Source organism: Nothobranchius furzeri, chromosome 9 (genome assembly GCF_043380555.1).
Source record: "Nothobranchius furzeri strain GRZ-AD chromosome 9, NfurGRZ-RIMD1, whole genome shotgun sequence".
NCBI classification, from domain to species: domain Eukaryota; kingdom Metazoa; phylum Chordata; class Actinopteri; order Cyprinodontiformes; family Nothobranchiidae; genus Nothobranchius; species Nothobranchius furzeri.
In genome coordinates, this window is record NC_091749.1 from 48,975,633 (window position 1) to 48,997,149 (window position 21,517).

At 39.7% G+C, this 21,517-nt stretch overlaps 1 protein-coding gene across 1 annotated transcript; it reads left to right on the forward strand.

The window, feature by feature from the left end:
* The first annotated feature begins 16,567 nt into the window (after positions 1-16,567).
* LOC107381802 (mucin-2) lies at positions 16,568-21,439 on the forward strand. Its single transcript, XM_015953688.3, has 5 exons — positions 16,568-16,793; positions 19,305-20,108; positions 20,250-20,291; positions 20,389-20,467; positions 20,552-21,439. The coding sequence occupies exons 1-5, from the start codon at positions 16,568-16,570 to the stop codon at positions 20,709-20,711; spliced, it is 1,311 nt and encodes a 436-aa protein (XP_015809174.3). The 3' UTR covers positions 20,712-21,439.
* The last annotated feature ends 78 nt before the right edge of the window (positions 21,440-21,517 follow it).

Below are 21,517 nucleotides of genomic sequence, written 5' to 3' on the forward strand. Positions count from 1 at the left end.
CACATTGCCCATTATGATCGATGGAAGGGATGGTTTGAATTTCCTCTTTCTCTGTCTCCGTTTTGCTCCCGCTCTGCACCCACGCTTCTTGCGTTTTAGCTCATTTGGGATTTGTGGCTTCGGTTGAGGTACTATTTCAGCCTTCCCAATGTTAAGCAGCTGCTCCCGATTGTAAACCAGCTTGTTGCCATGGTTACGCATCATAACAAATGCTCAAAAAGTGAAAAATGAGCAGTAAAAATCCTCCAAGCTTCACAGCACCAGAAACAGAAAAGTAAAATGTCCAAAAGAATACCGTTTTTCTTACCATACCATGACATTTTCCCCGACAGCTAATCTGACATCACTACGGGTACTAATGCAACTTGCTGCACAACATAATCTTACACTAAATCAGATGGATGTCAAGGCAGCATATTTACATGCACCAGTCAACTGTGAGATCTATATGGATAACCTGAAGGTTTTCAGCTCGATTCAAAGGAGGGGGTGCAACTTGTGTGTAAATTAAACAAATCTATTTATGGTCTCAAGCAGTCAGGCAGGAATTGGAATATGGTACTCCATGAATTCCTGATTGAAAATGATTTTGAACAGAGCCAAGCTGACCACTGTATCTATACCAAACTGACAAAGAGAAGATCATTCTGCTAATGTGGGTAGATGATATAGTTGTGGCTGCCGGCGATGAGGTGTGTAAGGTAGACCTACACCCAGTGAGATAAAATGTGACCTAGCACCAGATGGCAACAAAACTGATCAAAGAAATTACAGAGAGATGTTGGGCAGCGTCATCTATATCATGACCTGTACTAGACCAGACATCATAAACCAGACATGTATAAACCCTTGCGGTCTCTGCGCTCCTCTGGCAGCCGTCTCCTAGTTATCCCTAAAGTTAAGACTCACACCCACGGCGAGGCGTCCTTCAAGTACTACGGCCCTCGCCTTTGGAACGGGCTGCCGGAGGACCTCAGGTCCGAATGGAACATCCAGGCTTTTAAGAATAGGCTCAAGACCCACCTTTTTAGGTTAGCTTTTAACTGATTACTATTTATCTATAAATACATATTTATCTCTTTTATTATTTTTATCATTTTATCTACATCTTAGTGTTTTTACATGATTATGTTTTCTTTTACTATCTTTATAATCACTTTTTATCAGTTACTTTTTATCATTATTAGCTTTTATTATTTTATATGTTATATATCTTAAATCCTCCAGTGTTTCCTCTGCGGAGCCCTCTGCCTTGGGGCCGGTGGTCAGGGGCGGCGGCGGCCGGAGCGCTCCTCGGGTAGTGCCCGGGTGCTGGTGGGGGTTTCTGCCCCACGCCACTGGGCGTCATGGGCCGGTGTCTTGGCTGCTGCCGTGGATCTGTTGCTGCCAGGGCAGATGGCTCCGCTGATGATGTGTCGTTCATTACCTGACCCATCTGCAGTGTTGCCAACTCGGCGACTTTGTCACTGTTCCTAACGACTTTTTGGCCCCCCTGAACGACTTTTTTTCCAAAAAGCGCCTAGCGACAAACTTAGCGACATTTCTCAGGACCCGTTGCTACTTTCTGTAGAACTTTCATGTAGATATTCCCTACAGATTAGCAACAAAGAAACCGTTTGCACTCTGAACCGTTCTTCCGGGAGTAAGGAAAGAGAACGATAATCTGCGCATGTGCACGAGGACTGACCAATCATAAACCGTTTTCGGTCGGTCTGATTCACTGAAGCTGCAGAGCTGGAGACCGCCGATTTACGTCTGCTGCTTTCATATTGCTGCAGGCTCACGCTTCTACTAGAGACGGCGCGGGCGTCAACCTGCCATCTCTGGTTCTGCAGCCGTCAGACACTTTGGTTTTTCCTGCATTTGGCAAATAAAGTCATCGGGAGTTTCAACTACCGTCCCGTTTACACACGCAGCTCTGTGGCTCATCTGAATTTCCTTCAGTGACACAGGGATGGTTATACTATGAGACACCCGCTCCCTTTTGCTCGGAGCGCCGTTATTATCACGATGGAGAGAATACACAACAGAGAAGTTGAGAAACTATGAGGTGTAAAAAAACAGCTTTTTAGGAAAATGTCTGTGAGAATGAGGAGAGCAGGAGGTCTGAGTTATATCCTACAACAGAACTGTTTGGATCACCACACCATATCTGTTTTAATGCCACTTTATTGGTAGTTTTGGAATTTATTGTACATATCAAAGCAATTTGGGCCATTTTAATCATACTAAATAATAACTTTAACATATAACATAGTATTTATTTTCCTCCCTTTTAGTCCTATTATATATATATATATATATATATATATATATATATATATATATATATATATATATATATATATATAATAGATGCCATAGGGAAAACGAACGCTAATGTGGCGTGATGACGTCATCAATATGTAAATAAGCACGTGACGTCATCTGGCGACATCTAGTGACTTTTGGGGGGAACTTCAGCTACTTTCAGTCAAAAACAGTTGGCAACACTGCCCATCTGAACTCAGCCTATTGTTTCCTCTGGTGTTCACAAGTGTGTGTGTGTGCGTGTGTGTGTGTGTGCATGGACGAGTGTGCGGGTGATTGTATGTCCACTTTGGAAGTTGGGTGCAGGAGGGGAACTGTAATTTTTAATTGTTTTATACTTGGGGAGGGGGGCTGGGATGGGAATGTGGGATCTATGGGGCCATTTTAATCTGTAAAGCACTTTGAGTTACATTTTTTGTATGAAAAGTGCTATATAAATAAAGTTGATTTGATTTGATTTGATTTGATCATTTGGATTGTAAGTAAACTGTCTCAGTACATGTCAGATCCCAGAGAAAAACACATGACCACTTTGAAGCATGTGTACAGGTACTTACAGAGGACCATGGACTATGAACTGTGTTACAACGAATGTTCATCTGATTTGGAACTGGTTGGATACTCGTACGCGGACTGGGCAAATGATGTCGAGGACAGGAAGAGCACTCAGCCTCAGTCAAGAAAGTGTTGTTTCTTTGTTTTCCATGAAATAATGGCAAACAGTGGCACTGTCGACATGTGAAGTGGAGTATGTGGCCTTAGCAGCTACTGTTCAGGAAGCGCTCCATCTGACTCAACTGTTAAAGGACACTGGCTGCAGTTCAAAACAGGCAGCAAAAGTCTTTGAAGATAACCAAGGGACTATATGCCTTGCAAAAACCCTGCGAACCATTAGAGGAACAAACATGTGGACATTACATATCACTTCATTGGGTCTAATGTGTTTCAGGGGAAAGTTGTTTTGGTGTATTGTCCAACTGAGAATATGGTCGCAGATGTATTCACAAAGTCTGCTTCTAGAGTCAAGGTTGAAAAGTTCAAGCCCAATATGTTTGGAAAATAAGGACTGAAGTAAATGACAGTGGCATCATCGAGTGGGGGTGTTAGAATACGATGCTTCTGCCACAATGTCTTGGGCTCTATTGTGTTCAGCGTAAGATTACACGCGATGTGAGTTCTGCGTTATTCAATAAAAGCGGGGCCTCCCCTTTTGCTGAGCTAAGTGGGCATTGGGGCAGTGTGGCTTCTAGAGAGCGCTAAGTATGACTCCTGTGGTTTTGTATAGCTAGTGGGTAACACAAGATCAGCATGACCGATACCGAGACCAGAGATGGTGGTTTGACTCCTGTGATAGGTGGGCAACCTGAAGCTGCAATGTCAACAGGATGTTACTGCATCATCACTCCAGCCACTATTGTGATGGTCTGTGTTCAACAAGACTGTCTTATTAGTTTAGATAATTGTCCTAAAAGAAAGGCAGCTGCAGGACCATGTGTGCACAGAGGACAGAAAAACAGCCTGAAAGGCAGCATGAAAACTGATTTTATGCTTTATTCGTAGGATTTACTCAGTGACCTCTCAAGTGCACAAAAAGAAATGACACATATGGCTCCTACAATGAGTGTCTGGCCTGAGACTGAGAGATCGTGGGACACTGGGAGATCCACGGTTGGGTCATACCAAAGACGCTTGACACTCAGCATTAAGGAGTTCAATTTGGGGGGTTAGATCACCAAATAGTTCCCGAGCGTGGACATGTCTGCAGCTCATCAAGATGTAATTTCACCACACATTGGTGTGTGTGATGACTTATGGGACTTGAACTTTTTGCTCCTTAGTCTCTAAATGTGATCAACAGGCGTAATTTTAACCTGTAAATTAACTGCTTTATAACATACCTTTATATGTGCAACAAGGAGTCAAGTCAAATCTTTTTACACTTGTATTTAAACAGTAAAACAAGAGCACACAAAAGATTAAATACCGGTAGTTATTTTCATCTGTATTTGATAGCAACTTAAGGACATGGACCTGAAAATATACTGGAAAATGCTATGCAAATAAATCAAAGAAAACAAAGGAGACAAAGTAAATACAATTAATAAATAGAAAACATTAATTTTTAGAAAATATTTTCAGTCTACTAATAATCTGGCTTTGGCTCTGAAAGTATTGAGATACTATTATAACTGGGTAGAGTCATTTGTGTCGGTGGGCCCCAGGGCAGCTGTGGCTACAATGTAGCTCATCATCACCATCTGTGTGTGAATGGATTAATGATTCACTGTAGAGTAAAGTGCTTTGGAGTCCTCTGACTCTGAAAGGCACCATACATATACTGTATAGGTGTATCGTGACTATTCCATTCTCTCACAAAGTTGTTGCTTTCTTGCGGTTTTCTTTCCAGACATGTGCAAAAGGAAATTAAATCTTGATTAGTTCTAATGACACCGCCAAAAATATAGGACTGTAAGTTTAAGTTGGAAATTTATCAAAGTATTGCATGTGACTGTAATATAAATCAACAGATAAACATCAAATAGAACATCAAACAATGAGAACCAAAATTTTTGATACAATCTATGTGCTGAGATGCCCCACAACAGTCAAGTTTCAATATGTTTGAATGAATATGAGTTCACCAGTTTCGCTTTAATGAGTCATGCACTAAAGGAAGATAAAAGGAACTATTCAAGATGTCCTTGCTTCCAAGATCAGCCAACTTCGTCTTCAGGTTTTCTCTGCCTTAGGATAAAACTATATCCACACCCTAGTGTAGGTATAAACAAGTGTTTCTTGCTAACAGGTGAATAGTGGGAAAAAATCTATCTGACTTGAGACTAAAGTGAGATTTCAACACTAAATGTAGGGAAACTGGAGCCAAACAGCAAGCAATACAGAGAGAATAAGAGAAATGCCTATATGTCATGTTGATTATAAAATTTGTGATGTGCACACACGGCTGTGATAATTTTACATGACATAAATTATTATTAAATATTCAGAAGATTTCATTAAATGAAGGGTTGTGAGTTAGAGCTAAACCATCTGACTCCTAAGGCTCCACATAAGACTGCAGAGCTGAACAGTTATGATTTAAAAAGTATGTTTAGTGTAAAGTTTCAGCATTTATGACCATGTACTGCACAAAAGCTGACTCAGTGAGTTTCACAATCAAACATAGAATATGATCATGTTTACCAGCTGAACACATATGTTGTGAATCTGTCTCGACGTTCATTGTTTGTCTAGAGGCATGCAACTGAATCTACTTTGAAACCTGTGATATTGTGATAACAATACCTAAATGTGTAGATCCCAAAAAAATAGCACCACTAAACAACTGGTGAAGCTAAATCTTCCATGTTTGACCATTTTATACACTTTCTTTTAAAATCTGACATTTTATTCTCATTGAACTTGTTTACCATGCCCTTCTGATCTTAATCTGGGTTTTGCCTGGTTAAATAAAGGATAAATAGTTTCTAAAGTAATAAGTAAGATAATAATTAAAAAAATAGCGGAGCTTCAACAAGCAGCCAAGGAAGACTGAAAACTAGTGAAGTTCAAAATATCATCTGGACAGTCTGTCCATTTTATTTAGAGATCGCCAGTCTTGGATTAACTTGCCAAATTCCATTCAAATATTAATTATCCCCAGAGCTTTAACTCTAAAATCAAACCGTGGCTGAAATAAAATTGCATCTGTAATCACTAATGCACACCTGCATACCGCAGGGTATGCTATCTTTTCCCTACAGGTTTTCCTGTTAATCTGTATTTACCTTTATGTGAGTCAGATGATTAGTTTTAAGAGAACTCACTTCGAAATTAAGTTTTTGGATTAAAAACATGTGCAAAGCAATGGGACACCCTACTTAAATGACCTGCACTTGCTCCATGCAAGTAAGTGTGGAAACCTGTGGAAATCAGTGCTTTTTACTCTAATGCATCCTAATTAGCTAATTTGGTTTATTTGGACAATATATTGGTCAGTAAATGTAATACAAAACACAAAGTTGTAAATTCTAAATGATTGTATTTAGACAGACGTAGAAGAAACTGAAACAGTGATGAAACTTAACTCATTACTGCAAATTAAAATGCCAAGTCAGATGTTTATTTATGACCAGCTGTCAACATGTGATTTCTTTCTTTCTTTCTTTCTTTCTTTCTTTCTTTCTTTCTTTCTTTCTTTCTTTCTTTCTTTCTTTCTTTCTTTCTTTCTTTCTTTCTTTCTTTCTTTCTTTCTTTCTTTCTTTCTTTCTTTCTTTCCAGGGTATTAAAATTCCGCCTAGGCAAAGAAAAGACACAATTAAAACATTTTATCTGGCCAAATGATCGCTAAAACAAACACTGAATTTCTTCAGAAGGAAGCAGGAAAAAGCAACTGATCCAGTCCAGATCCAAGTTCTGTCAGAATAACATTTGGTAATTATTTCTGTCAGAGTGCCAAAAAAAAACATTGCATGATAAAAACCAGGAAAGGAAAGAAAAGGAACAAGGAAAGGACGTTCTTGACCCTTTATTACCCCACAGTTAGTCACAGGGGAAAAAACTTTGTTATTCATGAGAATTTTTCCCTATCGGGTGCACAGGAAAGGACAAATTAAATACACACTGTTGAAATATATTTTTTAACTTTTTTTTTTTTTTTTACATTTTCAGTTTATTTTGGGCAATAGGGGTTATAATTGCTATGCAAGGTAATAATGTTATAATGATGTTTACAAAAAAGTTTAAAAAATATGAGGCAACAACATTATTTTTATTGAACACACATCAGTTTTTTTTTTCTAGCACATTGTTCAGTGAGTTTGTGACTGAACCACAATGTACTAACAGGTTGACCACAGTGCCAAATGTTCAATGCAAATAAATGTCCATGTAATTGACATAATTTTACTGATTAGGCAAGGCAGCTTTATTTGTATAGCACATTTTATACACAGAGTCAATTCAATGTGCTTTCTAGGACCAAGAACAGCAAAATCAATGTGACAGCATAATAAAAATGCACAAATTAAATTCAGATTTAAGAATCTGAGAAAAGACAAAATTAAAGACTGAGCAGTGCAGAAGGTGCAGCATAAGAAACATTCATTCAAGGTGTAGCGATAAATATAGATTTATATCTATATTTCAAATGTGGAGTAGATTTAGCTTGTTTATAATCTTATATTAATTAATCGGGGCACCGCCAGTTTTCAGAACTGGACCGTTGGATGTAATTTCTATATCTTCGCAATGTAATCAGTCTCAAGAGTTAACACCACAAATTAATCTAAAGGATAAATTCTTGACAGAATGAGCCGATTATTCTCGAGAATTGCTAGACAATGATCAGGCGTTATTTACGTTTTCTGAGTTTATTACAAACATCAGTCAAGGCATGGACCAAAAGGACCAAACACAGCTTATCGTTTCATGCATGGAACTAAGACAATTGTTAACCCAAAGCTTTATGGCAGTAATATGAAATACTGATCTGTAATAAAGTGGAAATTTGGTGACACCAAGATTATAGGAAAATGGGGAATAATTTCTAAAGGGAGCAAAGTGAGAGAGAGAGAGAGAGAGAGAGAGAGAGAGAGAGAGAGAGAGAGAGAGAGAGAGAGAGAGAGAGAGAGAGAGAGAGAGAGAGAGAGAGAGAGAGAGAGAGAGAGAGAGAGAGAGAGAGAGAGAGAGAGAGAGAGAGAGAGAGAGAGAGAGTGTGTGTGTTTAATTGCTGTTTTTGGTTGATTTACTGTCAATAGACCATCATTTTGGGCTTTCTAAGGAAAATGCACTTTAAAGAAGGTTGTAATTTTATCTACCCAATAATTTGTCTTCATTAGTTTTGCTAGCAAACACTTAAGTTGAAAATGGCTGGGACCTGTTTGTTGAGTTTAAAGTCGTTCTGTTTACTGACTGTCTCCCTAAAGCCAGGAGTTACGTCAGTTTTAACTCCTATTCGGTTCTTTAATTAAACCTTGTCTCATGGTGAAAAATGGCACCATCCTTTTTCCTAACAGCTGGAGCTCCACGCAGATGGTCTCCAAACTGACTGGAGATTGACTCTGAATATTACATCTTCTGATGTGCCATTCTGATCTCATGAAGTCTTTTTAACTAGAAATGTATTCCTGGATTTGCAAGAGTTGACAGTTCCTATAGAGTGACATCAAAGCAAACGTAATAATCATGACAGAATAAATAAAAGCTTTTTCTTCTTGTTCTTCTTGGTTGGTTGATTAGTTGGTTGGTTAGTTGGATGGATGGATGGATGGACGGACAGACGGACGGACGGATGGATGGATGGATGGACTGTTGTAGACAATTCCAACCTAAAGAACACACTGAGTTAATTTATCAAGAGACCTAATCACCAATGTGCACACCTTCTAGCACATAAAATTAGTCCCCAAATCCAGTTTTCAAGGGCCACCATCATGCATGTCTAACATGTGAGTCTGCCTCAACACATCTGATTCCGAAGAAAGGCTAATTAAAATGGTTCTAAAGAACTTTTCATGTTGAGAATGTAATTTGAAAGGGTTTCTAAGGTGTGTTTCAGTGGAAAAGCTATAAAAAGATACTGCCACACCAATTGTAAATAACTTCCTTGGCAGCCTCTGTTATAAAAAAAAATACTTTAAAACCAACAGGACTGGTGAGAACCATACTGATGAGCTAAAAACTGGCTTGTCTGAGCAGATCTGATTACTGCCTTCCTAAAACAAACCCATTCTCTGAAATTTCTCAGTAGTTTATACAATTTTTATTTAAAAAAAGGAATTATACTGTAAGAAATTAACATCTTTTCAAAGGGAATGTTGAATAAATAGATAAACATCAGTATATCTCCACTGCATGGCCACGACTCATATTGAGCTTGGTTGGGGGGGGGGGGGGGGGGGGATCATCTCTTAAACTGTCACTGCACTGGACTGCACTAGGACCAATTGGAGCAAAAAACACTGTGACATGTATACAGAAAATGCCACAGAAAACAGTCAACAGTCTGCCCTACATAGTCAAAGAAGAAAAAGCAAAACCATCCATTTTAGGGAAAAAGGACTAAAGTACCTCTACCTGCTCATGCCTAAAAGAAAATCCCAAATCCAAATTATTCAAAGTTGATGCCAAGTTCTCTTCAATTGAGAGCCGTTCCTGAGCCGCCGCCATCATTGTAGTTTTTCTCCATCACAGCCAATGGTAGACCTGGCTAGGATGGAGCATGCTAGACTGACTTGCAGAGATAAATCTTTTGCTGCTGCTATGGTTTGTCTAGATGTCTAGGCTACTTTTTGCTATTAAAACTGTATAATTTTATGTTAATAACCATGCAATGCCAAACTGATGACAGAAAGGTTGATAAAGTAATTTTGCACGAACCACTATAAAGTTAGAGTCGTTTGAAGATGGTGGCTATAACAGTCATGGCTGTGCTCAGACTATCCACTAACTTATCAGTTCTGTGAGGAGTGAACATCATGTAATCTATATAATGGTAAAAAAAGAAAATATTTAATACTTTTAAACATAAAATGGATATTAACCCTCTCAGGCTAAAAATAAGTTTTGTTAAAAGGACAAACAACTAAGTCCTACAGGGGTACTTCTAAGTTAAAAAAATGCTCATGAAATACGTTTGTGGAGTAACCAGGTAGGTGGGTAGGTTTTAACGTGTTACGACCCCTGGGTTTTACCATGGTTGGTCGTATTATTATGATAACTGTTTAGTCAGTGTTTTGCCCCCCTTTTTTGGTAGTTTTCTGCCCATTGTTTTGTTTTCTTTTGGAGTGACAACACCGGACCCTGACACAAGATGCTGTTGTCCAGTATCCATGGAAACCACAATGAGCACCAGCAGCCTCATCACTAGTGGATCCCTCCGCGGTTCTCCAGGTGGAAGCAATTGGACTAATCGTTTTCCCTGAATCTGTAAAGGATAAAAGGCTGGAGGAACTTTCACTCTGGGAGCTACTTGTAACTCAGGCCTAGTCCACACGTAGCCGTTTTTTTTTAAAAACGAATATCCGCCCCTCCAAAAACTTGCATCCACACCACCTCATTTTAAAGGAAAACTCTGTCCACACGTACCCGGATAAATACGTTGTTAAGGACATGCCAGACCTGTAGGCGGCAGTACTTCCCCGTTCTTAACCTCGTCCTTCTTCTGTGGTCTTCCGCAAGGAGCAGTAATTCCGCTTGCAAAAACAAACAAGCAAAAAGCGCTTGGACAATTGATAAAGCGAGTGCAGCTCTGAGGCCATCCATGCTGTCGGCTAGTGTAAACACAGGTCGCACACGTGATGTCAGCATTTTTTGTCGCGGAAAGTAACGCTGCGGACCTTAAAACTCCGGTTTTGTCTGTCCACACGCAGACACCCAAAACGGAGAAAACGCAAATCTTCACATTGGCCGGAGTTTTCAAAAAGATCCGTTTTCGTGTGAAAAAACTCCGTTTTCGTGTGGATGACAGGCCAAAACGTAGAAAAATATCTACGTTTTGGCAGATCCCCGGCTACGTGTGGACAGGGCCCAAGTAGACTTCTTTTGGGCTGGTTTCAGGGTTTAGAATTTTGAACATCTTGAAAGAAAATAATACCTTAGCTTTTAATAAGTCTCTCTTTAGGTTCGGTAATTACTCATAGTAAAAGGACCACAGTGGCCACTGTTTTGAGTGTGAGAGTCTTCTGTGGTTAAGTTGCTGTATTATTATGTAGAAGGTGAAAGCCTCTTTAGGTTTTGGAAATAACCCTGAGTCTTTTAGTTAATCCATCCCACATCTTTCTTTCTTTTGTACCATCCTGTTGGATACTTAGGTCTGATAGGTTTTCTTATGTTGCTGCCAGTTAAAAGAAATGAGCCTTAGCCTCTTGATTTATTTTGTATTAACATTGGACTCTCTGGAAGCAGAGTGTCATGGGCTGTGTTAGTTTTATTGCTGTTAGGATTTCCAGCCCTTGGTTTTGTGTTATCTTCTAATGTTTTAATAAATTTGTTTTCTTTACACAAGTTCCTTGTCTCCCTGGTATCCCCTCCCTGAAGAAGGTAAAGCGTAACATAATGTTGCAAATCTGCAATGCCTGCCTCCAGAGGGCTACATCCTCATAACTCTTTCAGTTGGCTGTGTTGGAGTGGGGATAGTGGCACTTGAGGAGTGGAGGTGAACGATCACGTTGGCTTATATTAACAAAGATCCTAAAACATTAAAATGCTGCAATTTTCCTCTGGTGACAAGAAAACCAATTTGAAACAAGTAAATGAGTTGAGTTGACTTGTTTCAGAGCCTGCTATATCATCACAATGACCTGGAAAAATGATAACCTTCATTAGCCTTCGGTAAGATTTTCCAGACTATTACAGTTGAAACTGTATGACCTACCAGATAATGACAATTTAACTGCCTTTTGAAAATTCTGACATTTTATGGTCTTCTGTTATTGGAGTTTCTTCTTTCACCAAGAACTAAAAAACTCTCCAGGACACTCGCAGATTGACGAGACTTTTTTAGTTTTAATAATCTCGGAATTTTAATAAAGTCAGTACACTTTGGTAACGTTTAATCTCACGAGCAGAGATTTTAAAAAATCTACCACTTCAGGGACATGTCATGTTTCATATAAAACCAATAAAAATAGAAAAGCCAGCATGTCATAAATTCTCTGTACACCTCTCATGGTGATCTGTGTTCTAGGAGAATTGACCAGTTTGGACAAATCAGGGATCAGTTTAAAAAATGCTAAATTAAACAAATCTCAGTTCCTGATTCTTGTAACTGTTCACACACATTCTTGTTCCACACATATATGTGTGAGTGGGTTTACTACATCTGCTCTCCACATAAACATGTTTGCTCGTCTTTCCTGTCAGACAGTGAGGCGTGACCTGATCAGTCAACTAGCTGCCTCCTACTACCAATCCAAGTTTAAAACTGAAGAAGGCTCTTGGATGAGGGGCAACACATCTTCAAGTAAACATAGGTCAAGTTGTTTTAATTTGAAACTCTCAAGAGCTCTCAAAAACAGAGTAAAATGTGTTATTTATCCAAAAAACCCTATATTTATATTTGTTGTGACAAATCTTTGATTTTTACAGGCCATTGCAATTCTGACCTAGCAATAGAAATCATATCAATCAGCAAAATGTCTTGAAAGTACAATTTACCCACTTTCTTTCTTATAAAACTGTGATCAAGTGAAATACTTATGATTATTTACAGAGAATGTGTATTTGCTTCCTTTATTGGCTTTTTGAAAGAAGGCCATTGACTGACCAGACCCCTAATGGTTTCCTCACAAATGTGAAGGCTGCTGTTCAGAGGTTACCGGGCTTAGTTTCCTCATCATTTTAGTCACTGGAAAAACAACGGCTTCTATGAAAAATTAGAAAACAATTGAGCTGAGAAAAAGAAAGCATGGGTATAAATTGGTCTGGAAAGGTCGGTGGACATGCCCTTGTAAAATGTTTTAATTGTTTAGCTATTTGTAACTTTATCATACGAGAACAAAGAAAACTGTCTTTTCTGCCGTCAACAACTAATATTGAGCTGAAGTAAGGTGGTCTGACATGAGGAAAATATGTGACTTACCCCCAAATTATCCACATTTATAAGACATTTGACCAAAGTGCTTGTGTGGAGCCCGTGCCTTTGAGAATCTGGGTTTTACTTTTTTAAGACTTTAGTGCAATGAATTTTTGATGGGAAAACCTCACAACACTGGAGGCTAAGTGTTTGCTGCTTCATATCAAGGACTGCTTTGAAAAGTGAAAACTGAAAAATGCTGCTTAGAGTCCAAACATCAAGGAACCACTCAAGACAGACTAAAGATTCAGTCATTACGTATTTGTTTGAACCTAAAATTCCAAGTATCTCAGGGTCTTGTTCATAAAAGAAGTTTTCTCATCAGGGTGTCTGGGCTCTCCCTTAGAGATAGGGGGTGAAGCTCGGTCCTCCGGGAGGGGAGTAGATCCGCTGCTCATCCACATCGAGAGGAGCCAGTTGAGGTGGCTCGGGCATCTTCTTTAGGATGTCTCCTGGACACCTCCCTTGATTATTTCCAGGTTTGTCCAACTGAGAGGAGAGTTAAAATGGATAGATGGATAGTAGAACGGATGGATGGATGCATCAATATCAGTAAAAACAATGACATTTGGATTAGCTTCATTATCTTTACCACAGTTTGATAAATAAAATAAAAGCCAGACTTTTGTCACCAAACACAGTTTTATTTAGAACTTTAAAAAAAGTGAAAATGCTATGAAATGTCCCATGCTCATCTGATTAGAAATCATAATAAATAAACAACCACTGGTTGGATTTTTCCACAATTGGGAGCTAAATCTTTCACATCTTTCATTGCGTAACTCTGTAAACTCTGCTTTGTAACCTCTTCAGACAAAGCCTACTGTGAGCAATGTCGAGACAATGAATCAATGACTGTGTCTAGCCACCGAAAACGTATGTTTGCACTCTGATGAAAGCAAGAATCGTTTTTCAGCTTTGTCATGACGTGGGGTATCATTGCCAAGACTCTGTAAAATTCCATTCTTAACGGTGACAGAGAGCAATGAGCCTGGGTGTGGAATACAAGCCTGGACAGGAGCTCACCCACACATGCTTAGTAAATCATGATGCATAATGCAACTCCATGTATGCGCCAGATAGCCTGAGGCTGCAGCTCTTCAGTGACGCATCAGTTTTCCAAATACCACCACACAACAACAGCCATTATAAAGTATACAGTACACACGACCTGCATGAGTCTGAAAGTGAGCTGAGTTTATGGTAAAACTTTTCTAGCTAAGTCAAAAATCTCATGCTTCAACAACTTGGAACAAAGCCCTCGGAAAATTGGGGAATTTTAGTTCCTGCTTTTTCCTTAGCATGGAGATAAAACAATAAGCAAATGTCATGAGATTGGGATGTGTTGTTTCATGTGCCTCCAAAACAGCCTGAAATTTATTGTGTGGCATAAAATTTTGATTGGTTTCTTAAGGATGTTTCAGTCAACTGAGGAGACGTTACACGTTTAAGAGTTTAAGTATGTCTCACACACTTTGATTAAAAGCTTAATTGAATTGGATAAACCCAACAATCTCTCATCATATGTTAACGGATTAGCTGGATTATATGTCAGGCTTGACATGCAGGTTTATAATCTTATCAAATCTGCTTGTGGGAAAAGAGAACATAGACAGAAACCTTGAGTGCTTCCTGATAATTTCTTGTGAGCAAGAAACATCCTTTACATTTTTTAAAAATGTATTATTGACTGTTGGGTGAGGTTAATTGTTGGTCGAATATCTAATGAAACACTTGCCAGAATTGAATAAGACCTTGCACACACATAGCCGGGTATCCCTGTCATGATCCACGAGCCGAGGTGAGTGCTCCTCCTCACTAAACCATCTTTGAGGTTCTCTTTCCACAGGTGAGGAGCGGAGGGGACACCAGCTGTGCTGCATTCGTAATCAGAGGCTCTGGTATAAAAGGAGGATGGAGACACCACTCGACGCTGGATGATTGCTACAGTTTTGGTTAGCTCCAGCCTCTCGCATTCACTTGTTCGCTCGTTTTGACTTATTGTGTTCGGATTATTGGATTTTTGACCTTGGACTGTTTTCTTGGATTATGACTTCGGACGCGCCTCTGAACCACTGTCTGTTTGCACCGTTTAGGAATACCATTACCTCCTTCACCTACTCCGCCGAGAAGCCCGGATCTTCAGGACCACGTCCCATCCTCTTCCACGGCTCCTGCTCCTCTCCTCTCCGCTTCCTCACCCTCCCCGCTCTGCTGGACCCCCGCCCTCGCTCACCTCGGCTCATCACCTGCCCCGTTGCTCACTGAGGTGAACTCTGGACTAACGCCTTATGGCACCCTACTCACTGGACTTCTAGAAGGCACTATATCAAACACAGGCCATTTACCATCTTTAGCAGGCTCAAGCATATAGGACTTTCTCAGGCATCCGTGGCATGGTTTTGAAGTTATATTTTAGGCCATACATAACAGTGAGAACAGTAGGTTATCAATCTGCTCCTCTACCTCTATCTTTTGGCGCTAACACATTAGCGTCAGCACGGCCCCAAAAGGTACCGAATGGTGCCGGAATTTGGTTTCACACACAGGTCAGATTAGCCGGCTGAAATTACATCTACCTTCTCTGATCTGCGAGAAGAATGAGCCAGCAGGGGGTTACCCGTATGCTCGATTAATTTTCGTGCTTGATGCTGTTGAGTAAACCTTTGTCTGTAGCATGGAGCTGCCGGTCCGAAGCTGCCGATCAGTGTGGGAACAGGAGGAAAGTATAGCTCTGTGTGTGTGTCCGTTTATCAATTTATGTACAAAAACAGTCATTGGTAGAACCCTGTCATATCTTCACTCATTACTTCCAACGACCAGTGCAACGTTAGTTACTTAATCTCCATGGTTATTCCCAAAGCACGAACCTCCTTTGGTCATCCCTCATTCCAGTTTGCTGCTTCCAACGACTGGAATGAACTGCAAAAATCACTAAAGCTCACTACCTACATTCCATTATCTACCTTCAATAATTCATTGCAGTCAATAGTTTCTGATCAATGTGCTTCTGATTACTTAAAGAGTGTTTTAAGTCTGTTTTGATTGCTTGTACATATTGTAAATGTGAACTGTCCTTTATCTTAATGTCTAACTGTTTTGTTATATTTTGATCTTGTTTATCTGTTTTCTTTGGTGTAAAGCTTATTATGTGTCTGTTGCTGCTGCCTCTTGGCCAGAACGTTGTTGTAATTGAGAATGAGTTCTCAATCGACTCAACTGGTTAAATTAAGGTTAAATTAAATATAGGTTTTGGTGTTTTTTAGACAAAAACATTACACTTGTCGTCGATTACAGTATATTTATTATTTCATTTTCTAGAAACCTTTCATAGGTTTAACACACATACAGACAGCAACTAAAAATCTCAACATGTTTTGTTTTTACTGACATTTCTGAGTGTAAATAAGCAACAATCTAACCATACATATGTGCTGTCTTATTCTTTGATCAATATAATGTTTTATGACAAGTTGTGAGTATGTGAATTTATATGACTTTATGGAAAGCATTGCAGTAATTGTTGCCATGTTAACAAATTTTACATAACCTAAAGGAAACCGCCAAACAGTCTTTTTTTCATGTGTATCTTGTGGTATTTTCCCTGCGGCGCTTGCAGAGGAAGGAAAAAAGCGTGAGAAAAAAATGCAAGTAGGAGGAAGGTGTTCCAGCAGGTGTGTCTTCATGTGCATCTGTGTGTTGCAAGCCGCCATCCTGACATGGCACCTACCTGCTGTTGTGTATAAAAGGCAAAGGCATGAATCGTCTGCTTCAGATTCTCAGTTCAGTGGGTCAGGGAGTGCCGGGTTGCTGATAGTTCTTCGCTCCACCAACATTATGAAGATGACAAATAATCTTTTGTTGTTTTTTCTTGGACTTCTTGCTGCTGTTCATTCAACACCAATTAGTCGTAAGTGTTGTTTAATTATTAATATATTTATCTATGAATGCATTCATTTAGTAAATTTGTCAATTTATAATAGTTTAATCTACATCAACACGAGTTAAATGCTGGGGAAAATAGATCGGTGTCATCTCAGTGTCCTGAATAATAGGTAAATGTAATAAATATTTGTAATGAAATTCTGGAGTTCAAATATTAACATTTTAGATGGCTATATTATTCCTACTATTGGTCAGAAAAACAAAAAAAAATCAGTTTTTTCCCCCCAATTCTACCCTTAGTTGTCCGTTATGAGTCAGCAACACCCCCCCCCCCCCCCCTCTTACCACCTAAGGTGATCTTTATATTTCAGGTCTCCTTTCCAGAGTCCTATTTCATTGCTCTTGCACAGATCTCAATGACACCTCCAGAGAACACACAGGGGCTTTTGTAATACAAAGTGCATCCTGCTCCAGGAGGTGCATTAATGTGTTCATCTTGAGTATCATGAAACCAAAGATCAGCAAATAGCAGCTTCACCAATTTGGGTGACTGGTAACTTCATATGGGGGAACACCTGATCTGAACATGACTGAGCAGAAATCCAGAATGAAAGAGTGTGATTTGATGTGAAGGTTCTCTTTGGGAAAGGCTCAAGCTGTGGCCTGGATGTTAGGAGATCTCCCTCTAACCTGGGTGGGGGGTGGGGGGGGGGGGGGGGGGGGGAGTTGTCAGTTTGAATCCAGGTGCCGTCCGTGTCAGCTGTTGTGTCCTTGGGCAAGATCATTCACCCTCCTTGCCTGCTGGTGGTGGTCAGAGGTACAAGTGGCACTGGTCTTCAGCAGCCTGTGGTCGTGGCAGCTGTGGCTACCACCAGCATGTGAATGGATGAATGATTCACTGCAGTGTAAAGCTGAGTTCTCTGACTATATAAATAAAGATAATACACATTTTTAACCTAAATTTGGCTTAATATTATACATTCTAATAAACCATAGCATAAATCAGTGGTCTCAAACTCTACTCCTTGAGGGATACCAGCCAGCAACATTTGAGTTTTTTGCAATCAAGCAAACCTAATTTAAATAAATGAGTAATTAACAGCCCTAAGCATGGAAAGATGGTGTTTCAATAATTTAACTGAGGTGTGTTGAAGCAAGAAAATAATTAAATAAAACTTGCATGATAGTTGAGGACATGAGTTGGTCTTTGAGGATCCCTGTGCACCATGTTTTAGTTGTTCCCTTGCACTAATACATCTAATTTTATGACTGAATCGTGTGTTCATCAGAACATCAAGCTTTGTTGCTGAAACACCTCTAAAATATCCAGGCTGGGTGCTCTAGGGGACCTGGATTCAAAGAGATGGGTCTAATCCCAATACTCGCATTGCGCCCTATGGCCTACGGCGAGTGCGTAGTATACACGTGTGCAAATAATTGCCAAATTGGGACAGTGAGCATCGTGTCCACAAATGCAATGCATGCTGGTTGCAATTTGTGCTACTTCTTAAAAAATCTTTATTAACAACTTTCAAACAAACACACAATTTCTTGACAAAAATTACATTCATTGCTGTGCACCAAAGATCTTAGTTTAAAACATTCAGAGCATGAATAAATATTATTAATTGTCTTACAATGAAGCTCTTTAATTTGAAAATACATTTCAGAAAGGGCATTTGAGAACTGGAGCCTTCTGCCTTCTTCTCAAAATTCCCATGCAGCAGTGGACAGTGGGTAATACCCTTCATCCAAGTCTGCATAAAAGCAGACTTGGGCAAAGTGTGGATCAAGGGGTGCAAAAGGGGCATGATCAACTTCTGCACCTGAGGATTGGGACACCCCATGAACTTGCACCCCTGGGATGGAACATGCAGTTGAAGGGTGGAAGAGCGAGTATTGAGATTGGGCCATGGTGTGGTGTCCAACCACACCAGCTCTTAGAAAACTAAAGCATTTTTGCTGAATGTCTCAAAATAAATTTGGATTATTATTTTGACTGTTCATTATTGCTCAAAAAACTGAATAAATATATCTTGATTTTCTTAAAAGATGAAAAGTTTGAGAAATTTGAATAAAACACGTTTCACACGTGAGGCTGTTGAATGTTCAGTGATATTAGTTTTGTGCAATCAAGAGGTGGAGTTTAAAGAAAGCGCACACCGAATGTAGTAAAATGAAGAAATAGTGTTATTTCCTTCTACTGATCCTTCTTCAAATCCTTCCTTCCTGCTTAAAAACAGTTTCATCAGTCTTCATTTGCTGATGTAATAGTAATGTCATCCACTGAAACATATGCTTTGATGAAACTCTGCTCCCTGTTGTAAAATTAGTCATACAGGTTAATCATTACTGTCTCTCACCACACCTTATCAAAGCAGGGCGTAAAACAAGCTAGCACAAGAGTCAGTGGCCAAGCAAGTAAACTACGTTCTCTTGTAATACATCAAAAGTGACTTTCCTTTCTGCGTGTCAGGGCCAGTAGGTAAATACTTTAGTTGATCCACAGGGATTTATTTTTTTCTCTCTGTTGTAGCAATTATCGAGGTCCCCGACAAGAGTGACAAGGACATTATCCAAGAGGTCCAAACAGATGGGTTCATTGTTGACCAGCCTGTTCACACAGCTACACCTGTGAATGATACAGGTGCTCAGAACTCTACTTCCACAACAAAGCCTGAGGTCAACTGGAATCTTCCATCTTCCCAAGTATTCATGTTTGCAACTTCCATGGTGGAGGGCAGCGCTGACTCCACACGTTCTACATGGAACGAGGAGGGGAGTGGACAATTTACAGCGACAAATCCCAGTGTTTCACACACTCCCACAACATCAACACAAAATCCTGTGGACTTTGCTTCAACCAAAATTAAATCAACCACAAACATTCAGACATCTCATTGGTCATTCACAGAGGAAGAGGGAAGTGCTGACACCACATTCCCAACATGGACCGAGGAAGGAAGTGGATATGCTGCAGCTACAGATCACACTCCAACTCCCACCCCCACAGACAGCATCATAGAGGACAGTGCTGAGACAGAGTCTACAACAACAGGGCGAGGTCTACAGACTTCATACACCACAGCCCCCACCCCCACAGATAACGTGATAGAGGGCGTTGCTGAGACAGAGTCTACAACTATGGGGCGAGGTCTACGTATACTCCTTAAACCTTCAGATCTCCGTACTTCACAAGCTACAACCCCAACATTCACAGCAGAATCTGAGTCAACAACAACAACAACAACCCCTCAAACATTGCAGATGCCACTCTCAGAAGACATTATTAAAATGGATCGTCAGAATTACCTTCGTGAAATTAAACCACAGTCAAGAGGTACTAATAAAGCAACACAAATTCAGCTCCCTAATGGTAATTTTAGTCAAACTGGAAACATTCATCCATAATGAATTGCATTATTTTGGTTGATTCTTTGTTGCAACAATTCATCTAAACCTATTTTCTTGTTTCTTTTAGCAGACAATGGCCCAAATCTCCATAAACGACACACCACTCCAGGTAAGTTAGAAAAATGTTTTAACAAAATTCAACCCTGGATGATTTAGCCCTGTTTAAGGCTATCCCATCTAAGCACCTTGTTCTCCCAAATGTCTAGACTGGATCATCATCCTTGGATTCATTGTTGGACTTGCAGCACTTATGGCCCTCTGTGCTGCTATCGCTACAAGAGACAAGTAAGACTTAATGATTACATATACATATATCTCTGGCTATACTTCTTTGAATGAATTAAATCTTCACACTCTCTTGTTCTGCAGGTGGAACGGTCCAAACCAGGCATATGAGATCAACACTAACTCCTCAAACCAGAAGATGGAGCTAGAGAAGCAGGCCTTCCTGTACAAGGAAGAGCCCAAGGAGAATGGAAGAGAAGCAGAGTATGCGGTGATCCCTCTGGACGAGCTCCCTGAGAGTTAATCATCAGACTGAGGTTGAGAGACAGAGCCCCTGGAGACACCAGACACATCTGTGAACTACAAAACTGTCGAACTGACAAGGAACCAAACTGTACAGACTGATGTACACACATGTTGTAGTGGAACTTCACAGTTCTTACTTTACTGTCGTCTGAATTTTTCATGCCTTCTTCGTGAAACTTTAATCAGACCATTACCTGGACGACACACTGATATTTTGGTTTTAGATATTTATTTCCATGTCAATTTCATTAGAGATAGAAACATGTTCAGATGAGGTGTTCTTGTGCCATTGTTTCAACTGAAAGTGACACTTTCAGTTTGTTTTAGTTTCTGTTTACAGTTTTGTGAAATTGCATTTCTGAAGTGTGCTTCTGTTCTAACATAACTGCAAAAGGTTTTTAATAATTTTATTTAGAAAAACATGTTGTGGATTTTAACTTATATTAAGCTGCTTAGCTTTCTGTGTTTTTTATGTAAGCTCAGACCACTGAACGGCGCTGAACCCTCTAACTTAATTGCTCCTCTTGACACCCACACAGCACTTGAAATGTAAAATGCACTTACTGAACGTCCGTCGGATCCCACATTTTACAGGAAATAAACACAACAGCGTCTCATCAGCAAACATTTATTTGTTTTTTATTTAATATTTACACACAGGTATTAAAATGCTTACACACTGTTAAGTCCATTTTGTGAATAAAGAGTTTCACACTAAACAAATTACGAGTCCTTTCAATTCAGTTAGCCTTTTGTCCGTGTCATCACAGATCTGCACAGGTGCTCAGAAAATGTTCAGTAATT